Source organism: Mixophyes fleayi, chromosome 1, assembly GCF_038048845.1.
Source record: "Mixophyes fleayi isolate aMixFle1 chromosome 1, aMixFle1.hap1, whole genome shotgun sequence".
NCBI classification, from domain to species: domain Eukaryota; kingdom Metazoa; phylum Chordata; class Amphibia; order Anura; family Limnodynastidae; genus Mixophyes; species Mixophyes fleayi.
Window position 1 is genome coordinate 70915273 of NC_134402.1, and position 13976 is coordinate 70929248.

Here is a 13976-nt window from a genome sequence, read left to right on the forward strand (position 1 = left end):
AGATTTAGTAGTGGTGGTATGGAGATTTAGTAGTGGTGGTATACAGATTTAGAAGTGGTGGTATGGAGATTTAGTAGTGGTGGTATGTGGATTTAGTAGTGGTGGTATGGAGATTTAGTAGTGGTGGTATGGAGATTTAGTAGAGGTGGTATGGAGATTTAGAAGTGGTGGTATGGAGATTTAGAAGTGGTGGTATGGAGATTTAGAAGTGGTGGTATGGAGATTTAGTAGTGGTGGTATGGATATTTAGTAGTGGTGATATGCAGATTTACTAGTGGTGGCATGGAGATTTAGAAGTGGCGGTATGGAGATTTAGAAGTGGTGGTATGGAGATTTAGTAGTGGTGGTATGGATATTTAGTAGTGGTCATATACAGATTTACTAGTGGTGGCATGGAGATTTAGAAGTGGCAGTATGGAGATTTAGAAGTGGTGGTATGGAGATTTAGAAGTGGTGGTATGGAGATTTAGTAGTGGTGGTATGGAGATTTAGTAGTGGTGGTATGCAGATTTACTAGTGGTGGTATGGAGATTTAGTAGTGGTGATATGCAGATTTACTAGTGGTGGCATGGAGATTTAGAAGTGGCGGTATGGAGATTTAGAAGTGGTGGTATGGAGATTTAGAAGTGGTGGTATGGAGATTTAGTAGTGGTGGTATGGAGATTTAGTAGTGGTGATATGGAGATTTAGTAGTGGTGATATGGAGATTTAGTAGTGGTGGTATGGAGATTTAGTAGTGGTGATATGCAGATTTACTAGTGGTGGTATGGAGATTTAGTAGTGGTGGTATGCAGATTTAGTAGAGGTGGTATGGAGATTTAGAAGTGGTGGTATGGAGATTTAGAAGTGGCGGTATGGAGATTTAGAAGTGGTGGTATGGAGATTTAGTAGTGGCCTTATGGAGATTTAGTAGTGGCGGTATGGAGATTTAGAAGCGGCAGTATGGAGATTTAAAAGTGGCCTTATGGAGATTTAGTAGTGGCGGTATGGAGATTTAGAAGTGGTGGTATGGAGATTTAGTAGTGGCCTTATGGAGATTTAGTAGTGGTGGTATACAGATTTAGAAGTGGTGGTATGGAGATTTAGTAGTGGTGGTATGGAGATTTAGTAGAGGTGGTATGGAGATTTAGAAGTGGTGGTATGGAGATTTAGAAGTGGTGGTATGGAGATTTAGAAGTGGTGGTATGGAGATTTAGTAGTGGTGATATGCAGATTTACTAGTGGTGGCATGGAGATTTAGAAATGGCGGTATGGAGATTTAGAAGTGGTGGTATGGAGATTTAGAAGTGGTGGCATGGAGATTTAGTAGTGGTAGTATGGAGATTTAGTAGTGGTGATATGGAGATTTAGTAGTGGTGGTATGGAGATTTAGAAGTGGTGGTATGGAGATTTAGTAGTGGCCTTATGGAGATTTAGTAGTGGTGGTATACAGATTAAGAAGTGGTGGTATGGAGATTTAGTAGTGGTGGTATGGAAATTTAGTAGTGGTGGTATACAGATTTAGAAGTGGTGGTATGGAGATTTAGTAGTGGTGGTATGGAGATTTAGTAGTGGTGGTATGGAGATTTAGTAGTGGTGGTATGGAGATTTAGTAGAGGTGGTATGGAGATTTAGAAGTGGTGGTATGGAGATTTAGAAGTGGTGGTATGGAGATTTAGAAGTGGTGGTATGGAGATTTAGTAGTGGTGGTATGGATATTTAGTAGTGGTGATATGCAGATTTACTAGTGGTGGCATGGAAATTTAGAAGTGGCGGTATGGAGATTTAGAAGTGGTGGTATGGAGATTTAGTAGTGGTGGTATGGATATTTAGTAGTGGTCATATACAGATTTACTAGTGGTGGCATGGAGATTTAGAAGTGGCAGTATGGAGATTTAGAAGTGGTGGTATGGAGATTTAGAAGTGGTGGTATGGAGATTTAGTAGTGGTGGTATGGAGATTTAGTAGTGGTGGTATGGAGATTTAGTAGTGGTGATATGGAGATTTAGTAGTGGTGGTATGGATATTTAGTAGTGGTGATATGCAGATTTACTAGTGGTGGCATGGAGATTTAGAAGTGGCGGTATGGAGATTTAGAAGTGGTGGTATGGAGATTTAGAAGTGGTGGTATGGAGATTTAGTAGTGGTGGTATGGAGATTTAGTAGTGGTGGTATGGAGATTTAGAAGTAGTGGTATGGAGATTTAGAAGTGGTGGTATGGAGATTTAGTAGTGGTGGTATGGAGATTTAGAAGTAGTGGTATGGAGATTTAGTAGAGGTGGTATGGAGATTTAGAAGTAGTGGTATGGAGATTTAGAAGTGGTGGTATGGAGATTTAGAAGTGGCGGTATGGAGATTTAGAAGTAGTGGCATGGAGATTTAGAAGTGGCGGTATGGAGATTTAGAAGTGGTGGTATGGAGATTTAGAAGTGGTGGTATGGAGATTTAGTAGTGGTGGTATGGAGATTTAGTAGTGGTGATATGGAGATTTAGTAGTGGTGGTATGGAGATTTAGTAGTGGTGATATGCAGATTTACTAGTGGTGGTATGGAGATTTAGTAGTGGTGGTATGCAGATTTACTAGTGGTGGTATGGAGATTTAGTAGTGGTGGTATGGAGATTTAGTAGTGGTGGTATGGAGATTTAGAAGTAGTGGTATGGAGATTTAGAAGTGGTGGTATGGAGATTTAGTAGTGGTGGTATGGAGATTTAGTAGTGGTGGTATGGAGATTTAGAAGTAGTGGTATGGAGATTTAGAAGTGGTGGTATGGAGATTTAGTAGTGGTGGTATGGAGATTTAGAAGTAGTGGTATGGAGATTTAGTAGAGGTGGTATGGAGATTTAGAAGTAGTGGTATGGAGATTTAGAAGTGGTTATATGGAGATTTAGAAGTGGCGGTATGGAGATTTAGAAGTAGTGGCATGGAGATTTAGAAGTGGCGGTATGGAGATTTAGAAGTGGTGGTATGGAGATTTAGAAGTGGTGGTATGGAGATTTAGTAGTGGTGGTATGGAGATTTAGTAGTGGTGATATGGAGATTTAGTAGTGGTGGTATGGAGATTTAGTAGTGGTGATATGCAGATTTACTAGTGGTGGTATGGAGATTTAGTAGTGGTGGTATGCAGATTTACTAGTGGTGGTATGGAGATTTAGTAGTGGTGGTATGGAGATTTAGAAGTAGTGGTATGGAGATTTAGAAGTGGTGGTATGGAGATTTAGTAGTGGTGGTATGGAGATTTAGAAGTAGTGGTATGGAGATTTAGTAGTGGTGGTATGGAGATTTAGAAGTGGTGGTATGGAGATTTAGTAGTGGTGGTATGGAGATTTAGAAGTGGTGGTATGGAGATTTAGTAGTGGCCTTATGGAGATTTAGTAGTGGTGGTATACAGATTTAGAAGTGGTGGTATGGAGATTTAGTAGTGGTGGTATGGAGATTTAGTAGAGGTGGTATGGAGATTTAGAAGTGGTGGTATGGAGATTTAGAAGTGGTGGTATGGAGATTTAGAAGTGGTGGTATGGAGATTTAGTAGTGGTGATATGCAGATTTACTAGTGGTGGCATGGAGATTTAGAAATGGCGGTATGGAGATTTAGAAGTGGTGGTATGGAGATTTAGAAGTGGTGGCATGGAGATTTAGTAGTGGTAGTATGGAGATTTAGTAGTGGTGATATGGAGATTTAGTAGTGGTGGTATGGAGATTTAGAAGTGGTGGTATGGAGATTTAGTAGTGGCCTTATGGAGATTTAGTAGTGGTGGTATACAGATTAAGAAGTGGTGGTATGGAGATTTAGTAGTGGTGGTATGGAGATTTAGTAGTGGTGGTATACAGATTTAGAAGTGGTGGTATGGAGATTTAGTAGTGGTGGTATGGAGATTTAGTAGTGGTGGTATGGAGATTTAGTAGTGGTGGTATGGAGATTTAGTAGAGGTGGTATGGAGATTTAGAAGTGGTGGTATGGAGATTTAGAAGTGGTGGTATGGAGATTTAGAAGTGGTGGTATGGAGATTTAGTAGTGGTGGTATGGATATTTAGTAGTGGTGATATGCAGATTTACTAGTGGTGGCATGGAGATTTAGAAGTGGCGGTATGGAGATTTAGAAGTGGTGGTATGGAGATTTAGTAGTGGTGGTATGGATATTTAGTAGTGGTCATATACAGATTTACTAGTGGTGGCATGGAGATTTAGAAGTGGCAGTATGGAGATTTAGAAGTGGTGGTATGGAGATTTAGAAGTGGTGGTATGGAGATTTAGTAGTGGTGGTATGGAGATTTAGTAGTGGTGGTATGGAGATTTAGTAGTGGTGATATGGAGATTTAGTAGTGGTGGTATGGATATTTAGTAGTGGTGATATGCAGATTTACTAGTGGTGGCATGGAGATTTAGAAGTGGCGGTATGGAGATTTAGAAGTGGTGGTATGGAGATTTAGAAGTGGTGGTATGGAGATTTAGTAGTGGTGGTATGGAGATTTAGTAGTGGTGGTATGGAGATTTAGAAGTAGTGGTATGGAGATTTAGAAGTGGTGGTATGGAGATTTAGTAGTGGTGGTATGGAGATTTAGAAGTAGTGGTATGGAGATTTAGTAGAGGTGGTATGGAGATTTAGAAGTAGTGGTATGGAGATTTAGAAGTGGTGGTATGGAGATTTAGAAGTGGCGGTATGGAGATTTAGAAGTGGTGGTATGGAGATTTAGAAGTGGTGGTATGGAGATTTAGTAGTGGTGGTATGGAGATTTAGTAGTGGTGATATGGAGATTTAGTAGTGGTGGTATGGAGATTTAGTAGTGGTGATATGCAGATTTACTAGTGGTGGTATGGAGATTTAGTAGTGGTGGTATGCAGATTTACTAGTGGTGGTATGGAGATTTAGTAGTGGTGGTATGGAGATTTAGTAGTGGTGGTATGGAGATTTAGAAGTAGTGGTATGGAGATTTAGAAGTGGTGGTATGGAGATTTAGTAGTGGTGGTATGGAGATTTAGTAGTGGTGGTATGGAGATTTAGAAGTAGTGGTATGGAGATTTAGAAGTGGTGGTATGGAGATTTAGTAGTGGTGGTATGGAGATTTAGAAGTAGTGGTATGGAGATTTAGTAGAGGTGGTATGGAGATTTAGAAGTAGTGGTATGGAGATTTAGAAGTGGTGGTATGGAGATTTAGAAGTGGCGGTATGGAGATTTAGAAGTAGTGGCATGGAGATTTAGAAGTGGCGGTATGGAGATTTAGAAGTGGTGGTATGGAGATTTAGAAGTGGTGGTATGGAGATTTAGTAGTGGTGGTATGGAGATTTAGTAGTGGTGATATGGAGATTTAGTAGTGGTGGTATGGAGATTTAGTAGTGGTGATATGCAGATTTACTAGTGGTGGTATGGAGATTTAGTAGTGGTGGTATGCAGATTTACTAGTGGTGGTATGGAGATTTAGAAGTGGTGGTATGGAGATTTAGAAGTAGTGGTATGGAGATTTAGAAGTGGTGGTATGGAGATTTAGTAGTGGTGGTATGGAGATTTAGAAGTAGTGGTATGGAGATTTAGTAGTGGTGGTATGGAGATTTAGAAGTGGTGGTATGGAGATTTAGTAGTGGTGGTATGGAGATTTAGAAGTAGTGGTATGGAGATTTAGAAGTAGTGGTATGGAGATTTAGAAGTGGTGGTATGGAGATTTAGAAGTGGCGGTAGGGAGATTTAGAAGTAGTGGCATGGAGATTTAGAAGTGGCGGTATGGAGATTTAGTAGTGGCCTTATGGAGATTTAGAAGTGGTGGTATGAAAAATGTAATGAAAATATAAGTGAATGGAACTTGATCGTTTTACAATGATGGCAGTGGCATACCACTGTATACACCACCACTTTCACCACTGGTGTGGATACCAGTACATGAACACATCTGGCTCTGTAAGGGTAACTGTAAAAGCTGGAAGGTGTTATGGTTTAACAATCCAGGAAAATCACAGACACCAAATAAAGCTTATGCCTGGAGAGGCAGCATGAGGGAGGGAAGGGGCAAGCAAGTGTAGGCCAAGTACAGTAATGGGTGCATCCACGTAATTGTGACTTAATCATACATGGACGCAGTCACAGATCTGCCAGTCAGGAGGCGTATCTCTTACAGGCGCTGGAGGGCTGGTGCAAAAATACATTATGATGACTGTCAGCAACACTATCTAGCTGCTTCCGATTGGATTAACCTCCAGATATTAGTGTCAGTCATTATTTCAATTAATTAGTCGCCATCTATTTGCACTAGTTAATTGTCATTTTAATATAGGCTGCAGCAAGAAATTTTAAGGGATAAACAGTGAATATAGATGTTCTGCATTTCATTTGATATATGGCATTTTATTAAATGAGATAATAATTCTCCCTTGTGTATCTGATTGTAAAAAACATAATACTGTATTAAAATATGTTTTTATTACATCATTAGAGTAATGCATTGGGTACTAACATATACGCCTAACGCTTGTCCTATACTTCCGTCAAGTGTACATACATACACTGGTACATCTGGCGTATATACTGTTCTTGTGTTGTTCACATTGTAAGATGTGTCCTGACTCACAGTTATGCTTTTTACATTTGTGCCTTTTTTACTACATAAGCCAACGGAACATTCATATCCACCTCTAATGGAGCCCCATACTGCACAAGGAACTATGATAAAAATATTTTATCTCAGAACTGACCGGTCTTCTTCAGTGTTTCTCTTGTGCCCTTTTCCAGCATGATCAAAAGAAAGAAAACATAAGAAAAAACTATATTGGCTGTTTACATTACAAAACAATTAACCAAATCAAATAATATTGTAGATTATTGTTAGTGTTAACAGATTATAAAATGTCTACTACATAATATATACTATCTTAACCTCTACAGTGGGTATGCGGATGTGCTGCATATTCCAATCAACGTTTCATTTACCAACCTTCACACGTATTTTAACAGCTGCCTGATTCCTGAGGTCTTGTGCAAATAAATATTGAGAAGCCAGATTCTACAGAGAAGACTGAACTGCAGTTCAGATCATTCGGTTATAATCATGAATTTAAATCAATTAAACTTCATTTCATTTCATATAAGCCAGTTTCTAAACAAGAATCTGAAACAGATAAAAATCACTGATCACCTGCAGTTAATTGTGTCTCCTGCAAATGAAAAGAAAGTTTCTGAATGTTCTCAAATCATCAGCTTCTTATGTTATATCATGCTTGTGGTCTTACTCTACACAGGTTAACAAACAGGTTAAAAATAAAGAAAACATGTAGGATATTAATGTAATCTGCATTTTTCAAGTTCTACTGCAGAGCTATACTAGTCCCACACTGGTCTTATCTACTGTTGTAAGATCGTCTGAAGCATCCATGTTATGGTAACATTGCCAGAATGCTCACTGACACCTTCTAGTCTAAGTGCAATCTTATGTCAGTTATAGGTTACCATGGAAACCTCTTCTTTTCAAAGATTAGATCGCTCACCTAGGAAGTTTTCTTATTAAAATAGAAATTGTGACTGTCTTTACCAGGGTCAGAACAATGCATGCAATGCTACTGTATCCTCCACACAGACATGAAGGAGATGGGGAACATGAAGAATGAATGCAACAGGTGCTTTGACCATTGATAAACACACTTCAAACACATATTTAACTTCCATATCCATTATATCTTCATTATACTTCTGATCCAAATCCCCCATGTGGTTCCTACAGATACTATCATCCTCTGACTGTAAATCTCTCCATTACCTATGAGCAAACTTAGGTCAATCCATGTCTGACCCTCAGAGAACGTCTTGGGGCCTCTTGACAAACTTCTGTGATCTGCTGCTGGTAGTGTCACTTATTCTGTTCTACAATGACTGTAATGTTGATTTTCCATGTTAGTGTCTTTTATATTTTAAAGCCACAGATGAAATACAGTTGACAAATTGTGACTAAAGCATACAGGGTTAAAGATAAATTATTTCTTAGAGAACTGTCATTAAATTGAAAAACTAATAATAGATTTCTCGAACAAAAAGAATAAAATTGAAAATTTGGTTGTCATTTCATATAACAAATGGAAAAAATAAAATGTATAATAATATCAAGGCTGATTCTTATTTTTTTCCTTTTGTGATATTAATTACTAAATTAAAAATGTATTAATGCTACTTTTATTAGTAGACTTTTTATTTCAGGTTTGTTTCCCTGTAGGTTTGCTACAATATTGTCATTGTTGACGTCAAAAAGTCAGATTTCTTTAGAGAGTTCCTATTAAGTTCCGATAAGATAACAATGTTACAGTATGGTGCAATAAGGATAGCAGCAGAGACATACAGCCAACACTCGTATATGTTTAATCCATTCACCGGGAGAACCACTGACTGCATAGTTGTGAACTGGAATATAGAAGATGACTGAAACTACGTTTACAGTAAATGTGTTTTCTATTTTCTGGTGTATCTGGCATGTGTGTTGCGACACATAAAATGAGCGACAACCAGGGTGATACACATAGCTCATGTCTGAAATATTGAATTAATCATACACAGACTGCAGGACCTAGGAAATAAATCACACAGGAAGTTTCCTATGGATTGATTTCAAAGGGATTGTCTTATTTATTTTTCCTTGGTGTTTTCTTGTATCATTACCTTATGTTTGACTGTATTATATTGTACCGGTTAGCCTCCATGAACTGGGGTGTGATCTGTTCCATCAAGAACATTGTTTGTACTGTACATCTGTTCCTCTTTCATTCCATGTGGCCAGTTGTTAAGATCTTTATGCTTTAAATATCAGTACATACCATTCTCTGTCCTCCAGACATGGCTTCCAATGAACCCTACACATTTATACATCTAGGGAAGGGAGGGGAGGGACGGAGCATGTGCTGCGATGAGGGATGTGGGAGGCAGAGCATGTGCTGTGATGAGGGAGGCGGGAACAGAGCATGTACTGTGATAAGGGAGGGGGGGAGCAGAGCATGTACTGTGATAAGGGAGGGGGGGAGCGCAGCATGTACTGTGATGAGGGAGGGGGGAGCAAAGCATGTACTGTGATGAGGGAGGGGGGAGCAAAGCATGTACTGTGATGAGGGATGTGGGGAGCAGAGCATGTACTGTGATGTGGGATGTGGGAGAGGCAAAGCATGTACTGTGATGAGGGAGGGGGGAGCATAGCATGTACTGTGATGAGGGAGGGGGGGAGCAGAGTATGTACTGTGATGAGGGAGGGGGGAGCAGAGCATGTACTGTGATGAGGGAGGGGGGGAGCAGAGCATGTACTGTGATGAGGGAGGGGGGGAGCAGAGCATGTACTGTGATGAGGGAGGGGGGAGCAGAGCATGTACTGTGATGAGGGAGGGGGGAACAGAGCATATACTGTAATGAGGGATGGGGGAGCAGAGCATGTACTGTGATGAGGGAGGGGGGAGCAAAGCATGTATTGTGATGAGGGAGGGGGGGAGCAGAGCATGTACTGTGATGATGGAGGGGGGAACAGAGCATATACTGTAATGAGGGATGGGGGGAGCAGAGCATGTACTGTGATGAGGGAGGGGGGAGCAAAGCATGTACTGTGATGAGGGATGTGGGGGACAGAGCATGTACTGTGATGAGGGATGTGGGAGAGGCAAAGCATGTACTGTGATGAGGGAGGGGGGGAGCAAAGCATGTACTGTGATGAGGGAGGGGGGGGGAAGAGCATGTACTGTGATGAGGGACGGGGATGGAGCAGAGCATGTACTGTGATGAGGGACGGGGGGAGCGGAACATTATTATTATTATTATTATTATCGTAGATTTGTACATACTGTGCTCCCCCCTCCTCACAGTAAATATTCCATCATTCCCCTACCTCATCACAGAAAATGCTCCGCTCCCTCATCTTTCATCGCAGTACTTGCCCTGCTCCCCCCCTTCCTCATAACACCTTTACTGTACACGGCTTACGTCCGTCCGCCCCTTCAATCCCCTGTTCCGCCTCTCTGTGAATGCTATTGCATTGTGATTGTTAAGGTCATTTATAGGAACTGTTTCTTGGTAATTTCTGTATAGAAATTGTCGAAGTCAGCAAATTGGGTAAAGTCATTTCAATTAATATCAAGCAAACTTGGTTGTCTTTGTCCGAAAATATGCGTAGAGCACGCTACGGCGTGGAAGGGCGTATCCAGCCGCAACACGTGGCAATAAACAGTTTTTACACTTTTATATACATTCGCATATACACTCGCACTTGTAAATAGTACACATTAATTGTAGTTGTAACACATAGTTATTTATGTTGAAATATAGTAGTGTTTATGTGTAATATTATAAGTTATATGCATGTTAGTAAAAGAAATGTGTCATGTATGGTATCATTTTAATCCCCTATTCATCAGCAGCTGTCCGGTTCATTCGGCGAATAGATTGCACATTGCATACTCTAGTTATTGATGTTAGGGAATAAACCTTTAATGTGATACTGACTATAAAATGCTAATGGACTAGTTGAAACTGGAGTCTTGGCGGGAAGAACGGAGCACATCCCCTGGAGAGATGACCCCCACCTTTGGATTCTTTCGTTTGAACTAGCCTATGATCTGCAACATCCTGGACCAATAGAAGCAAGCCACACCATCTGCATTGTTTTACTGTATTTCTGTTTGCATATAAGCAGGAGCTTTTCATCTAGTGTTCAGTCATCTTGACCACAGACTTCAGACCTGAATGACTGTTCACTGGATCCAGAGCGCCTGCGATAAGTAACGGCTGTACTTATTATTATTTCGCTTGAATTATTCTGCTACTTTTTGAGAATAAATATTTGTGCGTTGGAAACACAAATCGAGATTCGAGAATCGTTATTGAATAGCGACAAAACGTGCATAACAAAATCTATTGAGTTGTGTGCTGGTCCCTATGTTTAGTTTATGTCTCGTTATGTGCTCTTATGATGTTGTTCTTTGATATATCAACTAAAGAAATAATACTGTTGAGTTTTTTTCCTTTTTTTAAACTTTCCATTTTGAATTGGCAATTTGTACAAACAGAATAAATAAGTAAAACAAAATGTTCAACAATATAACATTAACACAATAATAACAAGACAAGACTAAGAAAAAGAACATTTTCAGTATGTCATTTGAACTGTTTTTAAATTTAGATTACAGTGGGAGGAAAGAGAAAAAAGGGGAGAAAAGAGGAAGGGCAAAAGACAGAGGGCCAAACTTAGTTTAAGCAAGAAGGTTAGTGATACACTGTGCCCACTTAGCTATTATAGTGAAGCCAGATTAAATGGTGGATTATAGTGGGAAGAGTCGATATAAAACACGATATTCAGCAACTATGTAGTGATGAGAGTGGGGGAGGCAAATGTAATCCAAGGCTCACAAATGGGGTGGAATTTATCTTCTTTCAATTGCAGTTGAAAAGTATTTTTTTACATAGAGGACCAAATTGTATTGTTAACATGTTAGAGAGAAGGTGGGAAAGGATCTTTCCAGTATTTAGCTATAAAAGATTTGGCTGCATTCAAAATTTGAGAAACAAGTTTGTTGGACTGTGGTCCTAAACCAGGGACAGGGAGGCACAAGAGAGCAGACCGGGGGGAAGGGGAGGGGGGGGGGGGGGGGGGTGTAGTCCAATATCTGTTCCAGCATTGCATGAATTTCCCTCCAGAATAGGATGATCTTCGGGCAATGCCACCAGATGTGAATACAATCACCTCTATGCCCGCAGGCCGCAGCCCCATTAGCGTAAGGGAGAAAATAGTTATTGAGGTTTTCTTTGTGTTTATATCTCATAATCTTGCCAAAATGTTAAATTACATTTGCGCACCCTCCAACAAGACTCTTTCCCCATGTTACAAACTGCTCTGCTCCTAAAACTTCCCACTTAAATTATTATTACAGTTATCTGTACTTAATTCACTAATGTAAATTAATTAAATTTAGTACAAGTAACTGCAATAGTAATTTAAGTGGGAATTTCAGGAGCATCAAATGTTATATCTGGGGAAAGGTGTTATGTTGGAGAGTCTGTATTTGAAAATCATGAGGTGTATTATGTATTCTTTTCTATACTGGTCATGTTTGGATGCCAAACATAAACTACAGACATATGAGATATTTTTGTGGAATTTTTTTTTTATTAAACGGTGGAGTTACTTCAAAATTCTCTAATCATGATATGTTACTGTACAATTCTCTAATAACAATATCTAATTTTTATGTTATTTCTCCATTAATGCCCTCCAATAAAAAAATGAAGTGGGATGGGTGCAGTAGTATCAAAATGAAATAAGGTGTCCTAATATATTCCCATAAGAATGAAAATACACCAACTTTAAAATGGTGGGGTGTTTTATGTTCGTTTAAAGGCCATATCAGTTTCAGGGGGTATATTTACTAAACTCCAGGTTTGAAAAAGTGGAGATGTTGCCTATAGCAACCAATCAGATTCTAGTTATCATTTATTTAGTACATTCTGCAAAATGACCGCTAGAATCTGATTGGTTGCTAAAGACAACATCTCCACTTTTTCAAACCCGCAGTTTAGTAAATATACCCCCAGGAATGTTAATGTTTGTTTAAAAAAAAATAAAAAATCTTACCAGGTTTGGTGATTTTTTAATCAGTTGTTAAATTCTTCTCTTTTTTTCGTGACGTGTTTGTAGCATGTAACTGCCCTTCTGTTAATATGTTTATGTGGTGTTTTACAATACTAAACGCCTCTGTACATTTTTATTTTAGTGTTTGGTCAACCTGCCGCCAAAGGTAAACGTTCGAAAGAACCTGCAGAAAATAAAATTAAACCTGCAATAAAGAAACTGAAACCCAAACTTACTAAGCTAAAGGAATCCACAGAGCCCATCTCCAAGGTTCAGTCCATAATGACACAAGTCATGGACAAAGGCCGCTTCCAGAAGCCCCCAGCAATGCTGACTATGTCAGCGGGGCAGAGCATGGAGCTGAGGTGTAAGGGAGAGAGGATAGCATGGAGCTACCCTGAGTACCTGAACACATTCAAGGACTCCAGACTCAGGTACTGGTTTATAGTTACTAACTAAACTGTGTGTTATCTCCTTGTCACGGGGCTTTGTGCTGTTTAACAATGAGCATTTATAACTGTTCTTACAGGTACTTTATACAGCATCTCTAGAATACATTACTGTTTGCCAAGTATCCAATAATTGATCATTTCCAAAATAAAGAAATTGAGCCTTAATAAAATATGAGAACCTGTGTGTACAACAGGCAAAAAAAGCTATACAAATAAACAAGTCTTGAATTTATGTTTATTAAATACAACTGAGTGTTATAAAAATGAACAACCTGTTAAAAAACACATAAAATGCCATATTAAACACTAGGTTATAATGGTTTGATCAGAAGGAAATTATAATCTCCTTCCTTTTAAAAGTAACTGGAACAGAATAATAATAATTATTAGCACCACAGTGATACATATCAATGAATTATTTAGAAACATAATAAGCTGCATAAAAACACAATAAATAATTCCATTAAATAAAGACAAACAGCAGCACAACGGTAACATGTATCAGTAAAGGAGGCACGATCTGCAACACAGCAGACATGGAGTTAGTGGTTTGCCAAAGAGACATCCAAGAACTGATAATAGAAATACGCAATGGATACTTACCAGAAGCTGTACAGTGAGCAGAGTCATTTAGAAACAACCAATAAAGCAGCTGCAGATCATGGAACAAGCACACAGGAACAGAGCTCTACACGTGTAATTAAAGCTGCTAAGTTTCTTCATGTGTACAGTGTGCAGCCCATCTGTGCAGCAGATACTGAATACGTTTATATGAGTAACAAACCCTTGGGCTGTCTGTATAGAATAATAATAAAAACAACAACAACAATAATAATAATAGATAATCCTGGTAATTCACTTAGTACTTATTACCAGCCATTGTCTCTACTTGCACTCAGTTAAAGCCTAGGGGGTAAATTTATCAAGCTGCAGGTTTGAAAAAGTGGAGATGTTGCCTATAGCAACCAATCAGTTTC

The 13976-nt window shown here is 39.2% G+C and overlaps 1 protein-coding gene across 1 annotated transcript in view; it reads left to right on the top strand.

The window, feature by feature from the left end:
- Positions 1-13976, top strand: part of PDGFRL (platelet derived growth factor receptor like) — a 97826-nt gene that overhangs the window by 11389 nt on the left and 72461 nt on the right. Inside the window, exon 2 of the mRNA XM_075196441.1 lies at positions 12690-12981. Coding sequence (XP_075052542.1) covers positions 12690-12981 — 292 coding nt within the window. The remainder of the gene's footprint in view (positions 1-12689; positions 12982-13976) is intronic.